At 36.3% G+C, this 17,765-nt stretch overlaps 1 protein-coding gene across 1 annotated transcript in view; it reads right to left on the bottom strand.

Moving 5' to 3' along the window:
• The window catches only part of LOC112515842 (sugar transporter ERD6-like 4), a 16,792-nt gene extending 859 nt beyond the window's left edge, over window positions 1-15,933 (bottom strand). Inside the window, exons 1-18 of the mRNA XM_025122782.1 lie at window positions 15,718-15,933; window positions 15,534-15,596; window positions 15,351-15,440; window positions 15,157-15,216; window positions 14,962-15,027; window positions 14,808-14,873; window positions 14,625-14,700; window positions 12,142-12,206; window positions 11,957-12,049; window positions 11,153-11,233; window positions 10,952-11,036; window positions 2,093-2,139; window positions 1,951-2,013; window positions 1,810-1,869; window positions 1,623-1,688; window positions 1,467-1,526; window positions 285-399; window positions 68-205 (exon numbers count right to left, since the gene is read on the bottom strand). Of these exons, the coding sequence (XP_024978550.1) occupies window positions 93-205; window positions 285-399; window positions 1,467-1,526; window positions 1,623-1,688; window positions 1,810-1,869; window positions 1,951-2,013; window positions 2,093-2,139; window positions 10,952-11,036; window positions 11,153-11,233; window positions 11,957-12,049; window positions 12,142-12,206; window positions 14,625-14,700; window positions 14,808-14,873; window positions 14,962-15,027; window positions 15,157-15,216; window positions 15,351-15,440; window positions 15,534-15,596; window positions 15,718-15,933 (1,485 nt within the window). The 3' untranslated portion in view covers window positions 68-92. The remainder of the gene's footprint in view (window positions 1-67; window positions 206-284; window positions 400-1,466; window positions 1,527-1,622; window positions 1,689-1,809; window positions 1,870-1,950; window positions 2,014-2,092; window positions 2,140-10,951; window positions 11,037-11,152; window positions 11,234-11,956; window positions 12,050-12,141; window positions 12,207-14,624; window positions 14,701-14,807; window positions 14,874-14,961; window positions 15,028-15,156; window positions 15,217-15,350; window positions 15,441-15,533; window positions 15,597-15,717) is intronic.
• Window positions 15,934-17,765: the final 1,832 nt, after the last annotated feature.

Below are 17,765 nucleotides of genomic sequence, written 5' to 3'. Positions count from 1 at the left end.
ATATATATATATATATATATATATACATACTGTAATAATTGATGAGTTATGAAAGAATGTATTTTACCTGTAAGGATCATGTCATAACAATGTCATCTAAAGGAAAATTGTATTTCTTCCAAAGTTTTTCCTTTTGTTTCAGGAACCCATAGTTTCACAAACATCAGTGCAATAGTAGACACAGCAGCATAGATGATGAATGTTCCTGTACAAATGGTAGCACTTCAGTAGATTTGGTTACAAAACTACATACACAAAAAGACACACATACACACAAAGGATACCTCCACTGCTCCAGTTTAAGAGTAGTGGTGCTGTCATTGTAATAACTGAAGCTGCCAACCAATTAAAAAGTGTCGCTACACTGCCAGCGAGACTCTTGATGTTTACCGGAAGTATCTGAGATGAGAAGAAAGCCAAAACATCTGATTACTTAAAATCGGTGCGAAAATTAGTTCATAAAACCATGGCAGCAACCACAAAGAGATCAATATTATCCAAATACTGTCATTGCTATTACAAAGTGGACTGGACTGAACTAGCCAGGCAGGTTCATAATTACTTAATGAAAGCATTTGAAGCATTCAAGACCATCAGCTGTTCACAAATGTTAAGAACATTTTATCAGACATCACATTTCTGAAGTAATATAAAGCTACGACTAGAGATGCACAAGGCCTGGGATTTTTTTGAGCCTGAGCCCAGACCTTCCAAGCCTGTTTTCAGTGAGCAATCTAAAAGGCCCGGATTTTTAAGGTACAGGCTGGGCTGGGCTGGGCTTTGAAGTTTAAAAAGAGCCCAATCGGGCTTTTTCAGGCGGGGCTTTTCGGTTAACCAGACTTTTCAAGCGGAGCTTTTCTGGGCCAGGTCAATGCCCAGACCTGCTGCAAATATTTCAACCTAATCGGGCTTTGAGGCTTGGCCTGAACCGGGCTTCAGGCTCACTAAGCCCGGGCTTTTCGGGCCGGGTCTTAGGCATGGGCTTTTTGTGCATCTTTGGCTCCAACTATTATGAATAGAGATGTTTGTCAGTCCGACATCAGCTAGACTTTGACCATTTCTCCTCAATATATGTTGGAACCTCCTTTTTCTCCTTAACGGCTCTTTTGACTCTCCTTAAGGGATCTTTTAGAGAGTCATGTAATGGGGTTCCACATATTCTCACATGGTATCAAAGCCGAGGTCTACCGCTCTAGGAACTCGACCACTCTTGGGCAATTTGTACCCATCTAGCCCCCTCTCTACATTTTGGGACTATTTGTGTCCGTCTAGCCTTCATTGGAGGGGGCGTGTTAGACTTCTACATTGGCTAGACTTGGACCATTTGTCCTCAATATATGTTGGAACCTCACTTCTCTCCTTAAGGGATCTTTTGGAGGGTAATTTTATGGGTTCTACATATTCTCACGATGTTAACAAGTAGCTAATTAATAGAAGAAAAGAAGTTACAGCTAAACTCAGCATACCTCAGACATTATAACCCAAGGAATAGGTCCGAGTCCTAGAGAGAAGCCGGTCACCATAATCTGGATGGTTAAATTAACACGGATGTATTCAGCATACAAATATACAATTAACATGGGGGTAAGGGGAACTGGATATCATATTCAAGCAAAGCATACCACTAGTCCAACAAGTGACAACATTCCCAAGAAGCCATAGAAGGACGAATCTTTAGAGACGAGGAGCTGAAAGACAACATACCAAAGCAAAAATAAAAGAACCTTTCAAATGGCAGTCCAGAAATAGATGATATTTCTAAGAATTCTTAAAACATCTGAAACAAATAGAAGTGAAATCATTACTAGCCTTCAAGAAGAAACTCATTGAAACAAGAAGGCTGCTTGCAACCATGAGAAATGTAGACAGCTGCATCATGAAAACATGGTTTTCATTTTCTGCCTAAATTGGTGATATAAGTTCTCAGCTATAATTTCAGAGGGTCGTTACCATTAGAAGAGCTCTGCGACCACTTTTGTCCACCAACGATGTTGTAACTCCAGTAGCAACAACCTACATAAATGTCAGGTGCTGACCAATGACGGATAAGTGTTTTGCATTAAAAATGTCAAATAGGTTACTTGGTAAATACCTGAATAGCACCAAGTCCTAACGTTGCAGCTTTGCCGGACGAAATTCCTGTTCAGAATACAGTTGACAGATCGAGTTCAAAAGATGGAATATTAACTACTTGTCTACTTCACAACCCAAGATTAATCTCCATTTATCCACCAAGTTTGTAGGTCAAAGAAAGGGGCACTTTTGTATCGAGAATATTATATTTACAAGTAAAATGACTCACAAGAGCCTGCACATAAAAGAGCTGTCATGCAACATCTAGAAAACAATCAATAGACAAATAAACAAAGTTACCAAAACAAATCGATTTGAAGCTGAAACCAATATTGTCTACCAAGTAAAATGGGAGCAAAAGGCATAAAGATCATGAAGGGTTTCCCTACAAGAGGTAACGTGCATATATTACACTCATCATTTTTCCGTAATGACTTGAAGCAACCTGATCAATGATGTGTCCCTGTAACCCTTGAACTAAAATTCAGAACATAAGGTATCCTACACTGGCAGTATACAGGGTACATTGAGCGGCAACAGTTCTTGCTGAAAAATCAACGACAGCTCAAAATACAGGGTTCACCACTCCTACACAAGTGCACAGGGAGAAGGGGTTATTTAGGAGGATAACCTCTTGACATTTTTTGTAAATACATGACCTTCTGACAAATTTAAGGATGCCTCTGCCTAACAGAAGAATGTCTCTTCCTAACACAAGAATGCCTCAAAATCCGTCGGCATTAAAAAAACTGTCAGAAGGTTATCCTCCTAATCTAACCACACCAATTGATGCAAAATCGAACATCAAACAAAATCCAAATAATATGCTATAAAAATTTCTCTTTCCCAAAATTTGTATCTGCATAAAGTCATATTCATCATGTCACTTTTGTCCGTGTTCTAAAAGACACGTCATTATGGCAAGGTGCATCTCTACTCGTTTAGCCCCCTTGGCTGTTGTTTCAGGTGAGGTGCCCAAGGGGCGATGAGGCAGGGTTTTTGTAAGCTTTGTATATCTTACATCAATATATTATTTTGCTTTTTATATGAATTTAAATTGTTCAGTATCATTGAGTAACAATATAAAACATATATGATATATGTATGTATATATTTGTGTGTGTGTGTGCATATATATATATATATATATATATACAAACTTGCCGCCTTAAGCCATGCCTTGAAAATCGTTGTGGCTCCTAAGGCTTGACCTTGTCCCCACACCATGCCTCATGTCATTTAGAACATTGCTCTGTATGCCTTAGCAATATAAAATTCTATCAAAACACAGTGAACAATGGCTTAAAGCTAGGTCTTATTGACAATTTGGTCTACCGCCTTCAGTTACTTCTACGGTTGGGATGCCACGATGCATGTTAGATTTTAACCATCTTAATCATGCTCAAATTCGCTTTCACACTCTTTTGATATCAAGCAATCTATGCAGCAGATTTTTAAGTGTCACAATTTCATGACTTCGATCTCAATATTATCAGTTACCCATAATAGATGTGTCTAAAATCGTATGCTTCCAACATGTTCTACAAATAATACGTTCAAGAACTACCAAATTGAATTATAGGTCGACTTTAAAGCTATCTAAGATAAATTGGCTAAAGTGTTGGTTTCACCTTTCTAAAGTCCCTATGACAGCGAAAGAGTAGTCTCTAACATGTATAATGATGCAACATTAAAACTAAAGAGATGAGGGTATCGTTAGAATATAAATATAGAATTTATTTGTTTAGGCCTAGATAGCCCGTGGGCCGTTAGGGTTTCTCTTTCCTAGGTTTCTTGTATATATATATATATATATCCTTGAACCCTTTTGTTGTAAGATACAAGTTAAGCAAAAATATAATCTCTGATTACATGGTACCAAAGCACGGTTTTGTAACAAGCACCGGTTTCACGGATCGAACTTTCTTGGACTTTTTCATCTCTGTTCGTTGAAATTTCTTGGTACGTTTTCTTTTCTTGGATCGGAAGTTTTCTGATTTGTCTCTGTTCGTTGGTGGTTTGGCACCCTGTGAGTGCGTCATTCACTTTCTATGATCTTTTTGGCACCCTGTGAGTGCGCCGTTCTTTTCTGGCTTGCTATCCTTTGTCCTAGTTCAACGGTTTCTGGCCTGTGATTTATTGGAAGATGATCGGAGAAGACAAACCATCTGACAGCAACAGTGGTCCACGTGTACCTAAGATGCTTCCAGTAAATGTTAGACTCACCGACAACAAGCTTTACGACTCCAACTTCTTTGAGTGGAGCAAAACTATTCGTATCTATCTCCGCATGGGAATGGCTTCTCATCTCACATCTGATCCCCCTAATGGTGAGGATTCTGATTTATGGTTACAAAGTGATGCTCGTTTGTACTTGTAGATTATTAATACTATTGAGCCTTCTGTTTCGTCTTTGGTTAGTCATTGTGAATACGTGAAGGATCTTATGGATCTTGATTTTCTACATTTTGGACAAAGTAATATCTCTCGAATCTATAGTGTTTGTGAGTCCTTTCATCGTGGAGAACAACAGGACCAATCACTCATTACATATGTCATGGAGTTCAAGAAAGTAAAGGAAGTGCTTAACTCTCTTCTTCTATTAAGTGTTGATGTCAAAGCCATGCAGACCCAGAGGGAACAAGTGGTTGTTATCATCTTGACTGGTTTGCGCCAGAATTTGACTCTATCAGATCTTAGCTCCTGAATGAATTTGTTATTCCTTCTCTTCTGGAAACATTTGCCCCTGTTCTTCAGAATGAGAATCTTCAGTCTTCTCAAACTTCTGATCACAACAGTGCTCTAGTTAATCGAGGTGGATTCTGTGGTGGCTCCTGAGAAGGATTTCATGGGGGTCATAGAGAGGGCTCTAGAGGTGGCCACAGTGACCTAACAACTGACTCACGTGCTACTATTCCAGATTCTGATGATGTTGAGCATTACTACTGCCATGACCTCGGTCACACCAAGCGCACGTGGAAGAAGCTTTTGGCCAGATGTCTAAGGAGCTCATCAGTGCACGTTGCCTCTGCCTCAGATAGTACTGTTACTATATCCCCAGAAGAATATGCTCGACTTTTAGGGACTAAGAATTTTATTACCCCGACTCCTGGATTTACGGAGACAGGTAACTCTAGTACATGCCTATTATCTTCTGCCTTCAAATGGGTCATTGATTCAGATGCTTTGAATCACATGACAAGTAATCCCACCCTCTTGTCTAATTTCAATAAACACACATCCCCATCACACGTCACAATTGATGATGGGTCTACTCCACCTGTCCTTGGTTCTTGGTTCTGGCACCATCGATCTTACCCCATCTGTTTCGTTATCTTATGTATTGAGCCTACATGCTCGATTTTTAGGGACTGAGAATTCCACTGCTCCAACTGCTGCATTTGCGGAGACAGGTAACTCTAGTACATGCCTATTATCTTCTGCCTCCAAACAGGTCATTGATTCAGGTGCTTCAAATCACATGACAGGTAATCCCACCCTCTTCTCTAATTTCAATAAGCACACATCCCCATCACATGTCACAATTGCTGACGGGTCTACTCTACCTGTCCTTGGTTCTAGCACCATCGATCTTACCTCATCTGTTTCATTATCTTCTGTATTGAGCCTACATGCTCGACTTTTAGGGACTCAGAATTCCACTGCTCGACTGTTGCATTTGCTGAGACAGGTAACTCTAGTACATGCCTATTCTCTTCTGCCTACAAACGATTAAGCCTACCTAACTTCTCCTTCAATTTGTTATCAGTCAGTAAAATTATCTGTGCTTTAAATTGTTGTCTCATTCTTCCTTATTTTTTTATCTTTCAGGATCTGTTAATGAAGAAGATTATTGGTAGAGGGTGGGAAACTGACGGCCTATATATATTTGAACGTCAAATACCTTACTCTTTGATTTGTTCGAGCTCATCATCTCCACTAGAAGTTCATTGTCGATTAGGTCATCCATCTTTACAGAATCTGAAGAAGTTGGGTCCTGAGTTTTCTTATTCACCTTCTCTACAGTGTGAGTCTTGTCAGTTTGCCAAACATCAGAGTGTTCATTTACGTCCTAGAGTTTGTAATAAGCGAACTTCATCCCCATTTGAGTTGGTACATTCTGATGTGTGGGGACCATGTCCTGTCAGTTTAAAACTTGGGTTTAAGTATTTCGTTACGTTTTATTAATGATTACTCTTACACTACTTGGCTTTATTTTATGAAAAATCAATCTGATGTATTTACACATTTTTGTTCACTCTATGCTGAAATTAAAACACAGTTTACAGTCTCCATTCAAACTCCTCATAGTGATAATGCAAAAGAATATTTGTCTCAAACATTTCAGTCATATATGCTTCAACATGGTATTCTTCATAAGTCTTCTTGTGTTGACACACTAGCCCAGGATGGGGTTGCAGAATAAAAGAACCGTCATCTCTTAGAGGTCGTTCGGGCTCAATTATTTCACATGACTGTTTCTAAACTCTTCTGGGCTGATGCTATTGCTACTGCTTGTTTTTTCATCAACTGGATTCCCTCTGTTGTTTTGGATGATAGAAGTCCTTTCTCAGTTCTGTTTCCTATAAAATCATTGCTTCCCCTCGATCCAAAGATCTTTGGTAGTACTTGTTTGTCAGTGATACCCGACCACACATAAGTAAGTTGGATCCAAAGTCTCTGAAATGTGTCTTTCTTGGTTACTTTCGACTTCAAAAAGGGTATAAGTGCTTTTCTCCCACATTTAATCGATACATTAGCTCGAGACGTTATATACCATTTTTTCCTATGTTCACTCCTTGCAACCCAAGAGATAGTGATGATTTGTTGGTATACACTATACATGTTCCTGGGTCTCCTACCCCATCCGACTCAACACAGCCTCAAGAGCCTACTAAACCACAGATAGTTCATGTATATAATAGGCGGCAAAGGCCCGTTCCTGACATTTTATAGGCCCTGGGCGAACATATAAACAGGGTCCACTGCAAGAAACAAGGCTTTTAGCAAAGACAATGTCGTCGCTAAAAGTCCATTTATCATTAGAAAGAGTATATAACATGTCGTCGCTATAACTTGTGGCGGAAACATGTCATCGCTAAAAGACGCATCATCAAAGCTCACTTTTCCTGTAGTGACCCTCAGTAAGTACGAAAAAGAATTCAATAAATGATTTTCATTAGTATAAAATTGAGTACAAGAAATGCTAATAATTTACTAAATAAAGAAATATTATTTATATTTATTATCTATACTATATTATAAAGAATTTGACAAAAACTCTTAAAAAACATTTTTTAAGCATTAAGTACTGTTTATTGATGCATATTACTTAAAATTCAAGATTACAAGTAAATTATGTGTAAATACAATCGATTAAAGCTTCATGTTTGAATCCGTGTAACTAACTACAGATAAACACAATCAAATACAGGATAAACATCTTATTTTAAATATAAAAAATCTAAAATATAATTAGAATAATCATTGAGTTCTAACAAAATACTTAATTATTATCTTTATAAAAAGTTATATTATTAAACCAAAAATAAAAAAATGAATTAAAGGTAATTACACAAAAAAGGAGAAATTTTATATTGTTAGTTTGGTACTAATATCAATATATATTTTTCAAAATTTTATGGTATCTTCATATTTATATTTTATTCAAAAATAAAAGCATTATCGTTTTCTCATAACCACATTAAACCATATTATAACATCGACTGAGACAAAGAAGACGAAACATTAAAATCGAGATGTATCTCGCTGCTTTGCACGAGCACCCTTCTAGTAGATATATAAGAGAGTACTTAAATTTACGTACTTCTTATTAGGTAATTTGAAACCAAGAGTATAGAAACTATGGTTGATAATTTTTTACAAAATTCTTAGTTCATAACAAAAAATGTGTTATTTTGATACAAAAAGAAAATTCGTGTAAATGAAGTAATCGTGAGGGTCAATGAGAGATCAATAATCAAGAAGATTATCAAGGTTTTCTAGACAAGTAGACAAATGAGGATCAATAAGAATATGAAAGAAAAGATGATCCATTGAGATCCAATAAGAATAAATAATAAATTAAACATATAATATGCAAGTTCAACAAATGATTGTTTGAGCACTTAAATAGAATCTTGTGGTGTGGTGGAATCTCGATGAAAGATTCATAAGTCAAACAATTGATGAAAATATTTAAATTCTATTTTCCTTTTTTTTTGCTCAACTAAAATAAAATGTTAAGATTAAAAGTTTATGGAAATGACATATATAAGATACATTACTAAATACATCTAGTAGAAAAAATTTACTAATTAATCACAAAACCATGAAACACGTCATAAATTATAATAACAATAGATTGATTGCAAACAATAGTAAAATATTTTATGTAGAAGCAAAAATAGATAACAATAGTCAACAAAAACAATTACAACAACATAACTAAATAACAATAGTCAATAGAAGCAGAAATTGATAAAAGTATCCGACAAAAATATATAGCAATAGCAAGCATATGATCTTAATGTTGAATTGTTGAAGCACGAAGCAGTCAAGCATATAGAGATAGAAATAACCAATATCATTGGACCTTGTTGAAGGTAAAAACATTAGAGAGGCAATACACAATAACATATAATGAATGACCAATTAATTCTTTTTATTTTCTTCTCCAATGTAATTAGTTAATATATTTCTCGGCCCTTATTCTCTACTAAAATCTTTTTGCCTCTTATTATATGCTACAATTTTTTGGGTTTCTTTAATTTATTAAATTCTTTTAGACTACTATTGTATTTTAAGGGAAAATTTGGGCCCTGATATTTTTGGGCCATGCCGCCCTCTCCCAAGGACGGCCCTGGGCGGCGGCAACGACCTACATCAAATCCAGACCCTATACCAACTTCTTCATTGTCTGCAGATCCGCCTAATGAAGATCCTCTTACTTTGAGTGATCCACCACCTTCGATATACAGGATTCAGATCTTGATGTTCCCATTGCCCTTCGCGCTCATGTACTTACCCTATTTTTTCTGTTGTCTCCATGACAAACTTTCCTCACATTCTCATTCTTTGATCTCTACACTTGATTCTTTATCTGTTCCTAAAACGGTTGGTGAAGCTTTGGCCCATCCTCGATGGCGGGATGCTATGATTGATTAGATTAATGCTCTCAATCATAATGATACATGGGATTTGGTAGAGTTACGTGCGGGAAAAAAGGCAAATGGCTGCAAATGGGTATTCACTATGAAAGTCAATCCAGATGGACCCGTGGATCGTCTGAAAGCCCGGTTGGTAGCCAAAGGATATATTCGGACTTATGGGTCGACTACTATGAGACATTTTCTCTGGTGGCTAAGGTACCGTCCATCCGCCTGTTTATTTCATTGGCCGCTACTTATGACTGAGTATTACACCAATTGGATGTGAAAAATGCCTTCTTGCATGGTGATTTACATGAGAAAGTTTATGTGGAGCAACCACCTGAGTTTGAGTTTGTTGCTCAGAGGGAGTCTGGCATAGTCTGTAAACTACGTAAATCACTGTACGGTTTAAATCAATCCCCTCGTGCTTGGTTTGACGGTTTAATGCTGTAGTGACTGAGTTTGGATTACGGAGGAGCTCTTATGATCATTCTGTGTTCTTTACTTCGTCCTCTTCTGGATATATTCTACTTGTGGCGTACGTTGATGACATTGTAATTACTAGGAGTGATAAGACTGAGATCAAGAAGCTAAAAGATTTCCTTGCGTCTAAGTTTCCGACAAAGGACCTAGGTCCTTCAAGATACTTCTTAGGAATTGAAGTATCTCATACTCGGAAAGGGATCTGTTTGTCTCAACAAAAATATTGTTTGGATAAATTGAATGACTATGGGATGATTGAAACAAAACCTTGTGAGGCCCCAATGATTTCAAATATCAAATTGAAAGCACATGATAGAGATCTACTTGAGGATCCAGAAAAATATAGAGAATTGTAGGAAAGCTAAACCCTAAACTACCTGACGATTACACGTCCAGACATCACGTTTCCAGTCAGTTTATGTCATCTCCAAGAACTCCACATTGGGACGTTGTTAGGCATATACTGAAGTACCTAAAGGGTGTCGCTGGTCTTGGCATCCTTTATCAAAATCACGGTCATCATGTCATAGAAGGGTTCACAGATGCCGACTATAAGAACAGACGGTCTTTACAACAAGCTATTGTGTGTTGGTTGGAAGGAAACTAGTTTCGTGGAAAAGCGAGAAACATAATGTCGTTTTCCGTTAAGTGTTGAATCTAAATACAAGGCTATGGCCCAAACCACTTATGAGCTGATATGGTTACGTTATCTGCTAGGTGAGCTTGGGTTTGCTCAATCTATATTGTGATAATGAGGCGGCTATCGACATTGCAAACAATCTCGTGTTTCATGAAAGAACAAAACATATCGAAGTAGACAGCCATTTCACTCGTGAAAAGCTAGAAGATGGAACCATCTCAACTCCCTTTGTTCAAACAAGAAGTCAATTTGCTGATGTCTTTACCAAAGCATTACTTGGTTCGTGAATCTCTTCTATATGTAACAAGCTAGGCATGATTAACATCTATGCTCCAGCTTGAAGGGGAGTGTTCAAATATAAATATTGCATTTATTTGTTTAGGCCCAGTTAGCCCGTCGGCCCTTAGGGTTTCTCTTTCCTAGGTTTCTTGTCTATATACATATCCTTGTACCCTTTTTTGTAAGATACAAGTTAAGCAATAACATAATCTTACCAAAGAAAATTATGTACGCATAGAGGCATTGGACAAGATGAGGGAATGTTGAAGTGTTGTTGAACAAACTTGATAAATGGTGGTATACAGTTTACATATCATGAACTAACCGGCTGAATTGAAGATGTTACTTGAGTAGAATAGAACACCATTTATACCACTAAGTTGCTGAAGAAGAAGTAATCCTATCCCTACCTGCATGACACAGTCCAACAAGAAAAAGAAAATAAAAAACAGAATACAGCTTTTAGATGTTTTTCCACGTTTAAAGAAAGTTGTTGTCTTTAAATTGTAGAACTTAAACATCATACCATTAAAGGGTACCAATATCTTCTTCTCTTAAGTTCAGAAACTCGGATTGTAGCTCCTTTGCCTGATGTTATTACAGATCTCTGTTGGAATTTAGATATAAATATTAAGCATGGAGAGTCTAAATAATGAACATTAGCAAAGAATGAGATCCTGTAAAGATAGTTGAGATTTTTAAATATATTGCTCAAATACTAATTACTCACAGGCTAAAAGCAGGATGAACACAACTGCAAAACATGATAGAAGTTCTATAAAGGTGAAAGTTCATTAATGACAAAAGGGTATGCTATGTAGGATGATTAGTGAGAGCTGAAAGTGATAGAATATCTATAAAAGGTGAAAGTTCGTTAATGTCAAAATGTATGCTATGTAGGATGATAGTGAGAGCTGCCACAGCCACCGAGAGTCAAAATCCACACAAGGAAGGAGTAGCAGCAGATGAAAATTTGTGTACTTGATAAAAAAGGAGGACATCCAAGAGAATTTGAGGTGACACCAATTACAAAAAAATGAGGGAGCATCATCTGGATTGCTTTCCCAATGTAAATTTTCTAATGCGCCCGTGAGAAGGAGTGATTTGCACCACATGCAGGCTGTTAATAGTGATGAGAATAGTTTGAACTTAATGCAGATAGAAGTAGTGAAAAGAGATTTAGCTGCATGGAAACAATCAAGGAACTGGCTTTAGATAATAGAGGGTTAATGAAAGCAATATATACAAACCAGCCACCTAGGTTTTGGCTATGAAAGCTTAACTAGTTTGGACAAGGCATTGTTGAATTGATACTAATCAAATCTTGTACCTTGATCTCATTAAATTCAGCGGAAATATCAGTATCAAATCCCCGCAAAACTTGCAAAGAGGTTTCACAATCTTCCATAAACCCCATCTTGGCCTACAGAACATTGAAGGTAAAAAAACAGAGGGATATAGCTCAAATTACCTGAAAGATGATAAATGAATTAAATTCAAGTTTAAGACTCTTACCAACCAGCGTGGAGATTCAGGAATGAAAAATAGACCAGGTATCAGAAAAATGCATGGCAAAGTTCCTGTAGACGAGACAAGAAGATGCATTAGTTTTGAAGGCTGTTTGGTGTCTGAAGTGAGGAATTTGAAATGTAGAAGATTCATTGTCAATCAAAACATTAAAATCTACTATTGCCTGAATTCCCATATTGCACCCTAGACATTAAGGTCAATCAAGGTCAATGGAGATCTGATTGTCTCTTGTTACCTACTGATATATGATTCAGGAAACGTTTGATCATATTTATCTGATTATACGCTGATGCATTGACAGTATATTCAACAAAGCTATTAATAGAATAAGCTATGTTTCCTTATGCCCACGGAAAAAGGTGATCTGTATATACAACATTGTGCATGTGGAAACAATACTTGGAGTCAGGATGAATGTCATAGGCAGAGGTGAAGAATCCAGTGCTCACACATGAAGTTTTTATGTTACCATGAAAATGCAACTGAAAAGCTGGTGATAACATGTTTCTTGTTGGTTTGCAATGAACTTGAGTGATTCGAAACTTAACTACAGATTTGTTGGTCAAACCTTTTAAGCTTTCAAAATGACTGCTTCCAGCCTTCCACAATTGTGTGTGTGTGTCTCTCTCTCTCTCACACACACACGATCTCTTGCTCTATCTGGGAATATCTGATTCTGGTTTTATTTCACATTCCTTGCTGATGGTACAAACTTGGAGAACTAGGCTGTTAGACTTAAATTGGTTATTGAAGGGTAGTTTTGGAATTTTAATTCAGTTTTGGACATGCTTATTATCATTGTCAAATAAAATTAAATGAGTGAACATCATTATGAGAGTTGGTCTACCTTTGATAGTAGACAAATATCACTAGGAGAGTTGTCCTATCTCTCAAATATAGGCATTATCGTGCTCAGTTTATTTCTAAGTTGATAGTTCCAACATTAACTTACCAGTTTTGTCTATTGAAAACACCCGTTCCTATAATAGACTTCCACTGAAGGGAGCCATTAAACAATTATAACAGAGCTATTTTCGTGTTTACAATATCATGAATAGTTTGATGGAGTAATTTATAGCTAGCCACTGGAGTTTGTTATATGCCAATATCTCCAGCTCTTTCTTCTCCCTCAATGTCTCTCTAAAATCTTACTGTCAACGAAAAGAATTTAGTTCTCTATTCACCAGTGCATCAATGCATTGCGTCACAGTAGATTCTTCTACCTGAATCTGTGATATTCTGTATCCACTAAGCACAATACACACTACTGTGGATTCTACATCACTCTCTATCTATCTCCTCAGCACTACACAATAAAATGCCTAAACCTACTAAATGCTAATCTCTTTTGCCACATGGTTATCTCTTTCTCCATAAGACATGCCATATTCATCATACTGAAGAAACTGGTTTTCCATCAAAACTAGTCCATAGAATCTCTACCTGTCTATATATAGACATCAATATTAAAAAAAGTGACCAAAGGGCCTTCGGCCTAGCGGTATCGTAGTCTTTGACCACCTAGGAGTTCAGGGATTCAAACCTCACCAAAGGTGAGGAGGGTGTGTGAGTTTATTTGTTGCATTTGCCGTATATAAATAGTATATACTTCGAAAAAAATATTAAAAAAAGTGAAAAGTCAGATTTTTTCTGAATCAAAGTTGTTCTTCTGGAAAATTACTTCAACAAAGAAAATGAAGCTTCCAAATTTCCTTTATTTGTAAATGTAATAGGAAAAATGGTTGTAAAACATGACATAAAGCACAAGGGTGGAGAACAAGAATGACACGGAGGGAGATATATTGGAAGAAAACACTCAACATACTTGCCAAGAGAAGGATCCCATTTTGCACCAAAATAAATTAATTATTTTACAGGAACGACTTTAGAAACACGAAAAGTGTTCAAGCATGAGTTCATTAAAAAATTATATTAACCCAATCAATCCATGAACGAACACATGCCATGTTTTGAAAAGAACTACTCTGCCAGAAAATGGACTAAAATCTGTCTACATTTTCATGTACTTATCATTGTATATATGCTCTCCAAATAAGTGTTCTAGAAGTATCCTGATAGGTGTCGATAAAAAATGCCAAGATTAGAGTTCAATACCCTACAGTTTTCAAGAGGGTGCAGTCTCTCCCTATTCAATCGCGGAGAATTGAAATATAATAAATCGATCTATATTCCAAAAGGTAAACAATGAAGGTAACTAAACTAATAAGTAAAAGACTCCTAGTATAAAATGAATCTTAAAGCAAAATAAATAAAACAAACATAAGATAATTATCTGTAAACTTGAGGACTTATCTAAAACTTGTGCTTTATCTTATCTTTTAATCTGCCCTCTTCTCTTTCCTTCTTGAATATGTATTTATACTCTGAAGTCTATCACGTTCCTACTTTCTAAACAGATTATATGATGTAATCAAGTAAGAATGAACTTGAAGAAAGTAAGACCTCACCAAAAACTGCCAGTGCTCTCCATGGAAGAAAAAGTCCCAAAAAGTATGCCAGCAGTATTCCAATAGTGACAGAGAGCTAGAAAGGGAGAAATCCATGTTAAGTTATGTTACACCTGTTCACTCGAAATAATGGGAAATAATGGATGATACATTCCCTAAGATGAAGATTAAATCACAGCCAACCTGGTTAACAGATCCGAGGCTACCTCTCATGTTTTGAGGTGCAATCTCAGCAATATATACAGGAACCTACAGATCATAAGCAAAAGTAATCCTAGTTAATTTTATCGCAAAGTGAACAGAGGATGTCAAAATGAATAAGCGCCTAAGATTTCACCGTGTAAGATATTACTCCAACACCAAAGCCTTCCAATAACCTTCCCATATACAAGAATGAACAATCCTATGAATACCAGGCAAGATAGTAAGGCAGTGGAAATAAATTACATTCGAATCGACAAATATGGCGACAGAAAATTATCAGAGATGATTGCTTATGAGGCTGGGAATGAGCTTAAAGATGGTCACTTACTCTGGCAAATGAAATAGCAAGCCACCCAAGTATGTTAGGAATTGCAGCAATCATCAATGACTGCAGTTACAGAACCAGAAATTTACACCATTCATGAGGTTCATTCATTTATATATTTCTTACAGCAAAACAATCAATACGGATGCAGATTCCATAATACAAAACTGAGAGGATCAACCGCATACTTAACTCACCCCTTTTCGTCCAATGTATTCCGCAATCTGACCACTTGCTATTGCACCGACCATAGCACCCACATTTGCTAAAGAACCAAACACGGAGAACTGTTCATCAACAAATCTTTTCATTCAAAAAGCAATTCCATATTCACCCGAAAATTATTACAGTGAAGATAATGGAGATATTAAAGATCAAACCTCCGAAATTTTTAGTTTAAGATCGGCAATGATATCTGCTTGCGTAGGGTTTGAATACCCACACTGTAACAAAAACAAACACTGGTAAATTTGAGCACACATACACTTCCATTTTCTTATCATACATGGTGTCTGGTCTACGCTAGTAACTGCAGAGAGAGAGAGAGAGAGAGAAAGAGATTACAGTAAACCCAAACTGAATGGGGCCCAATGCGACTATGAAAACACAGAGGAAAATTGAGACGGATTCTCGAAGAATTTGAGCGGAAGAGCCTAAAATGCTGGACTGCCTGGAGCTCATACCAGCCATACGATACCAACTTCCGGTATGGAGGAGTGGCTTTTTGAGGCTGCCACCACCGCCTCCATCGTCGCAGATCTCCGGATCTCGTGAAGCCATTGATCGGAACGGTAATAGTTGGAAATTGTATCAAGAAAGGAACGTGATGAAGACATAGAGTGATATGGGAATGAGCTGTTTCTGTTCGACGAAATGCGAAAGAGCCGGAGAAGCTGAAAAGAGGCCGGAAGACGGAGTCCGTTGTGACAGAGGGACACGACTACGCTTTTCGCGGGAGTTTTCTTCTTTGTTTTAGGATTAATCACACATTAGCCCTCCCCTCACTGCCCTGCAATCTGGTCCAATGTTAACGATTCGAGTTTTTACTTTTTAGTGATTAATTCAACGTCGAGTTTAATAATTTGGAAAATGGAAAATTGCATCGGAACCAACTTTCATCTAATTCTTATTTTGGGGAACCAACTTTTAAAATCATCATTTTGTGAACTAACTTGCACATGATTCCTATTTTGAGGAACCAACTTTCAAAATCGTCATTTTGGGGAACAAACTTGCACCTGATTCCTATTTTGGGGAACCAACTTGCAAAATAATTATAGAAAAATAACTAAAATTCGTTTTTTTTCAAAAAATTAATACAATAAAATCTATTTTTCATTTCAAATCTCGTTTTTTTAATTCAGATATCAAATTGAACATTTTTATAAAAAATCCAAATTACAACAATAAAAATTATTTTTTACTAATGCAAAAAAAAAATCAATTTAATAGAAAAAAATTAATTGATGTAATTGGTTAGATATAAAAATCTTGAAATGTGATATTTAATATTTATTTTTTATTGCATCAATTAAATTTTTTCTATTAAATTGATTTTTTTTGCATTAGTTTAAAACAATTTTTATTGTGGTAATTTGGATTTTTTTTAAATGTTCAATTTGATATGTGAATTAAAAAAACAAGATTTGAAATGAAAAATAGATTTTATTGAATTAATTTTTGAAAAAAAACGAATTTTAGTTATTTTTCTATAATTATTTTGCAAGTTGGTTCCCTAAAATATGAATCATGTGCAAGTTGGTTCTCCAAAATGACGATTTTGAAAGTTGGTTCCCCAAAATAGGAATCAGGTGCAAGATGGTTCCCTAAAATGACGATTTTGAAAATTGGTTCCCCAAAATAGGAATTAAGTGAAAGTTGATTCCATTTTTGTGCAATTTTCCCTTTGGTAAAAGGTTGATTATAGTTAGGTTTGTTTATTTACCTCTTAATAGTTTTATTAAGAGACAACTTCTGAATCTTTAAGAGATGAATCTTGTTTTGGCAAAAAAAAAAATATGTCTCTTAATAGTTCTAAAGCCCTCTGAATAATTTTGTATCATCGGCTTCCCTTAACCATTAAGAGCCATAATTTCATAAACAATTACCAAACAATTATATTTTATTTTGCACTATATCATGAGAAGTCTCTTAATCATTTGAGAAGTCTCTTAATCATTTTGATCACTTAATGATTATGCACAAAATCATTCAGCAACTGTCAAACAGCCCCTTAATTTCAATCAATCCCAAAAAAGAATCATCTTTAAGGAAATCAAAATGAGGGGCATTTTTTGTTCACTCAGGTTAGCAGCGTCTGTGATCGAATCCATGACATGTCTTTTATTTGGGCAAAGTTACTTCACCCCTTTGTCAGCTGAGCTACATACTTAAAGGCAAAGTCAAGTTTAATAATTATTGAGCTCGAGTCGAACTCAAAGACAAGGTAAGGTTTGTTTAACTTAACGAGTTAAGTTTCATAACACCAACATTTTACTTGTATCGTTTAAGAACTCGATTAAAAAAAATTAGTCGAGTCGAATCAAGCTGAATCATTCGAGCAAACACTTTTTTTTAGTCAAACATGTTTGTATTTTAATAAACCGTAAAAA

This window comes from Cynara cardunculus (genome assembly GCF_001531365.2).
Source record: "Cynara cardunculus var. scolymus isolate 2C chromosome LG 7, CcrdV1, whole genome shotgun sequence".
Lineage (NCBI taxonomy): Eukaryota > Viridiplantae > Streptophyta > Magnoliopsida > Asterales > Asteraceae > Cynara > Cynara cardunculus.
The sequence above is the reverse complement of the archived record's forward strand: the minus strand, read 5'-3'. Positions and strand labels throughout refer to the sequence as shown.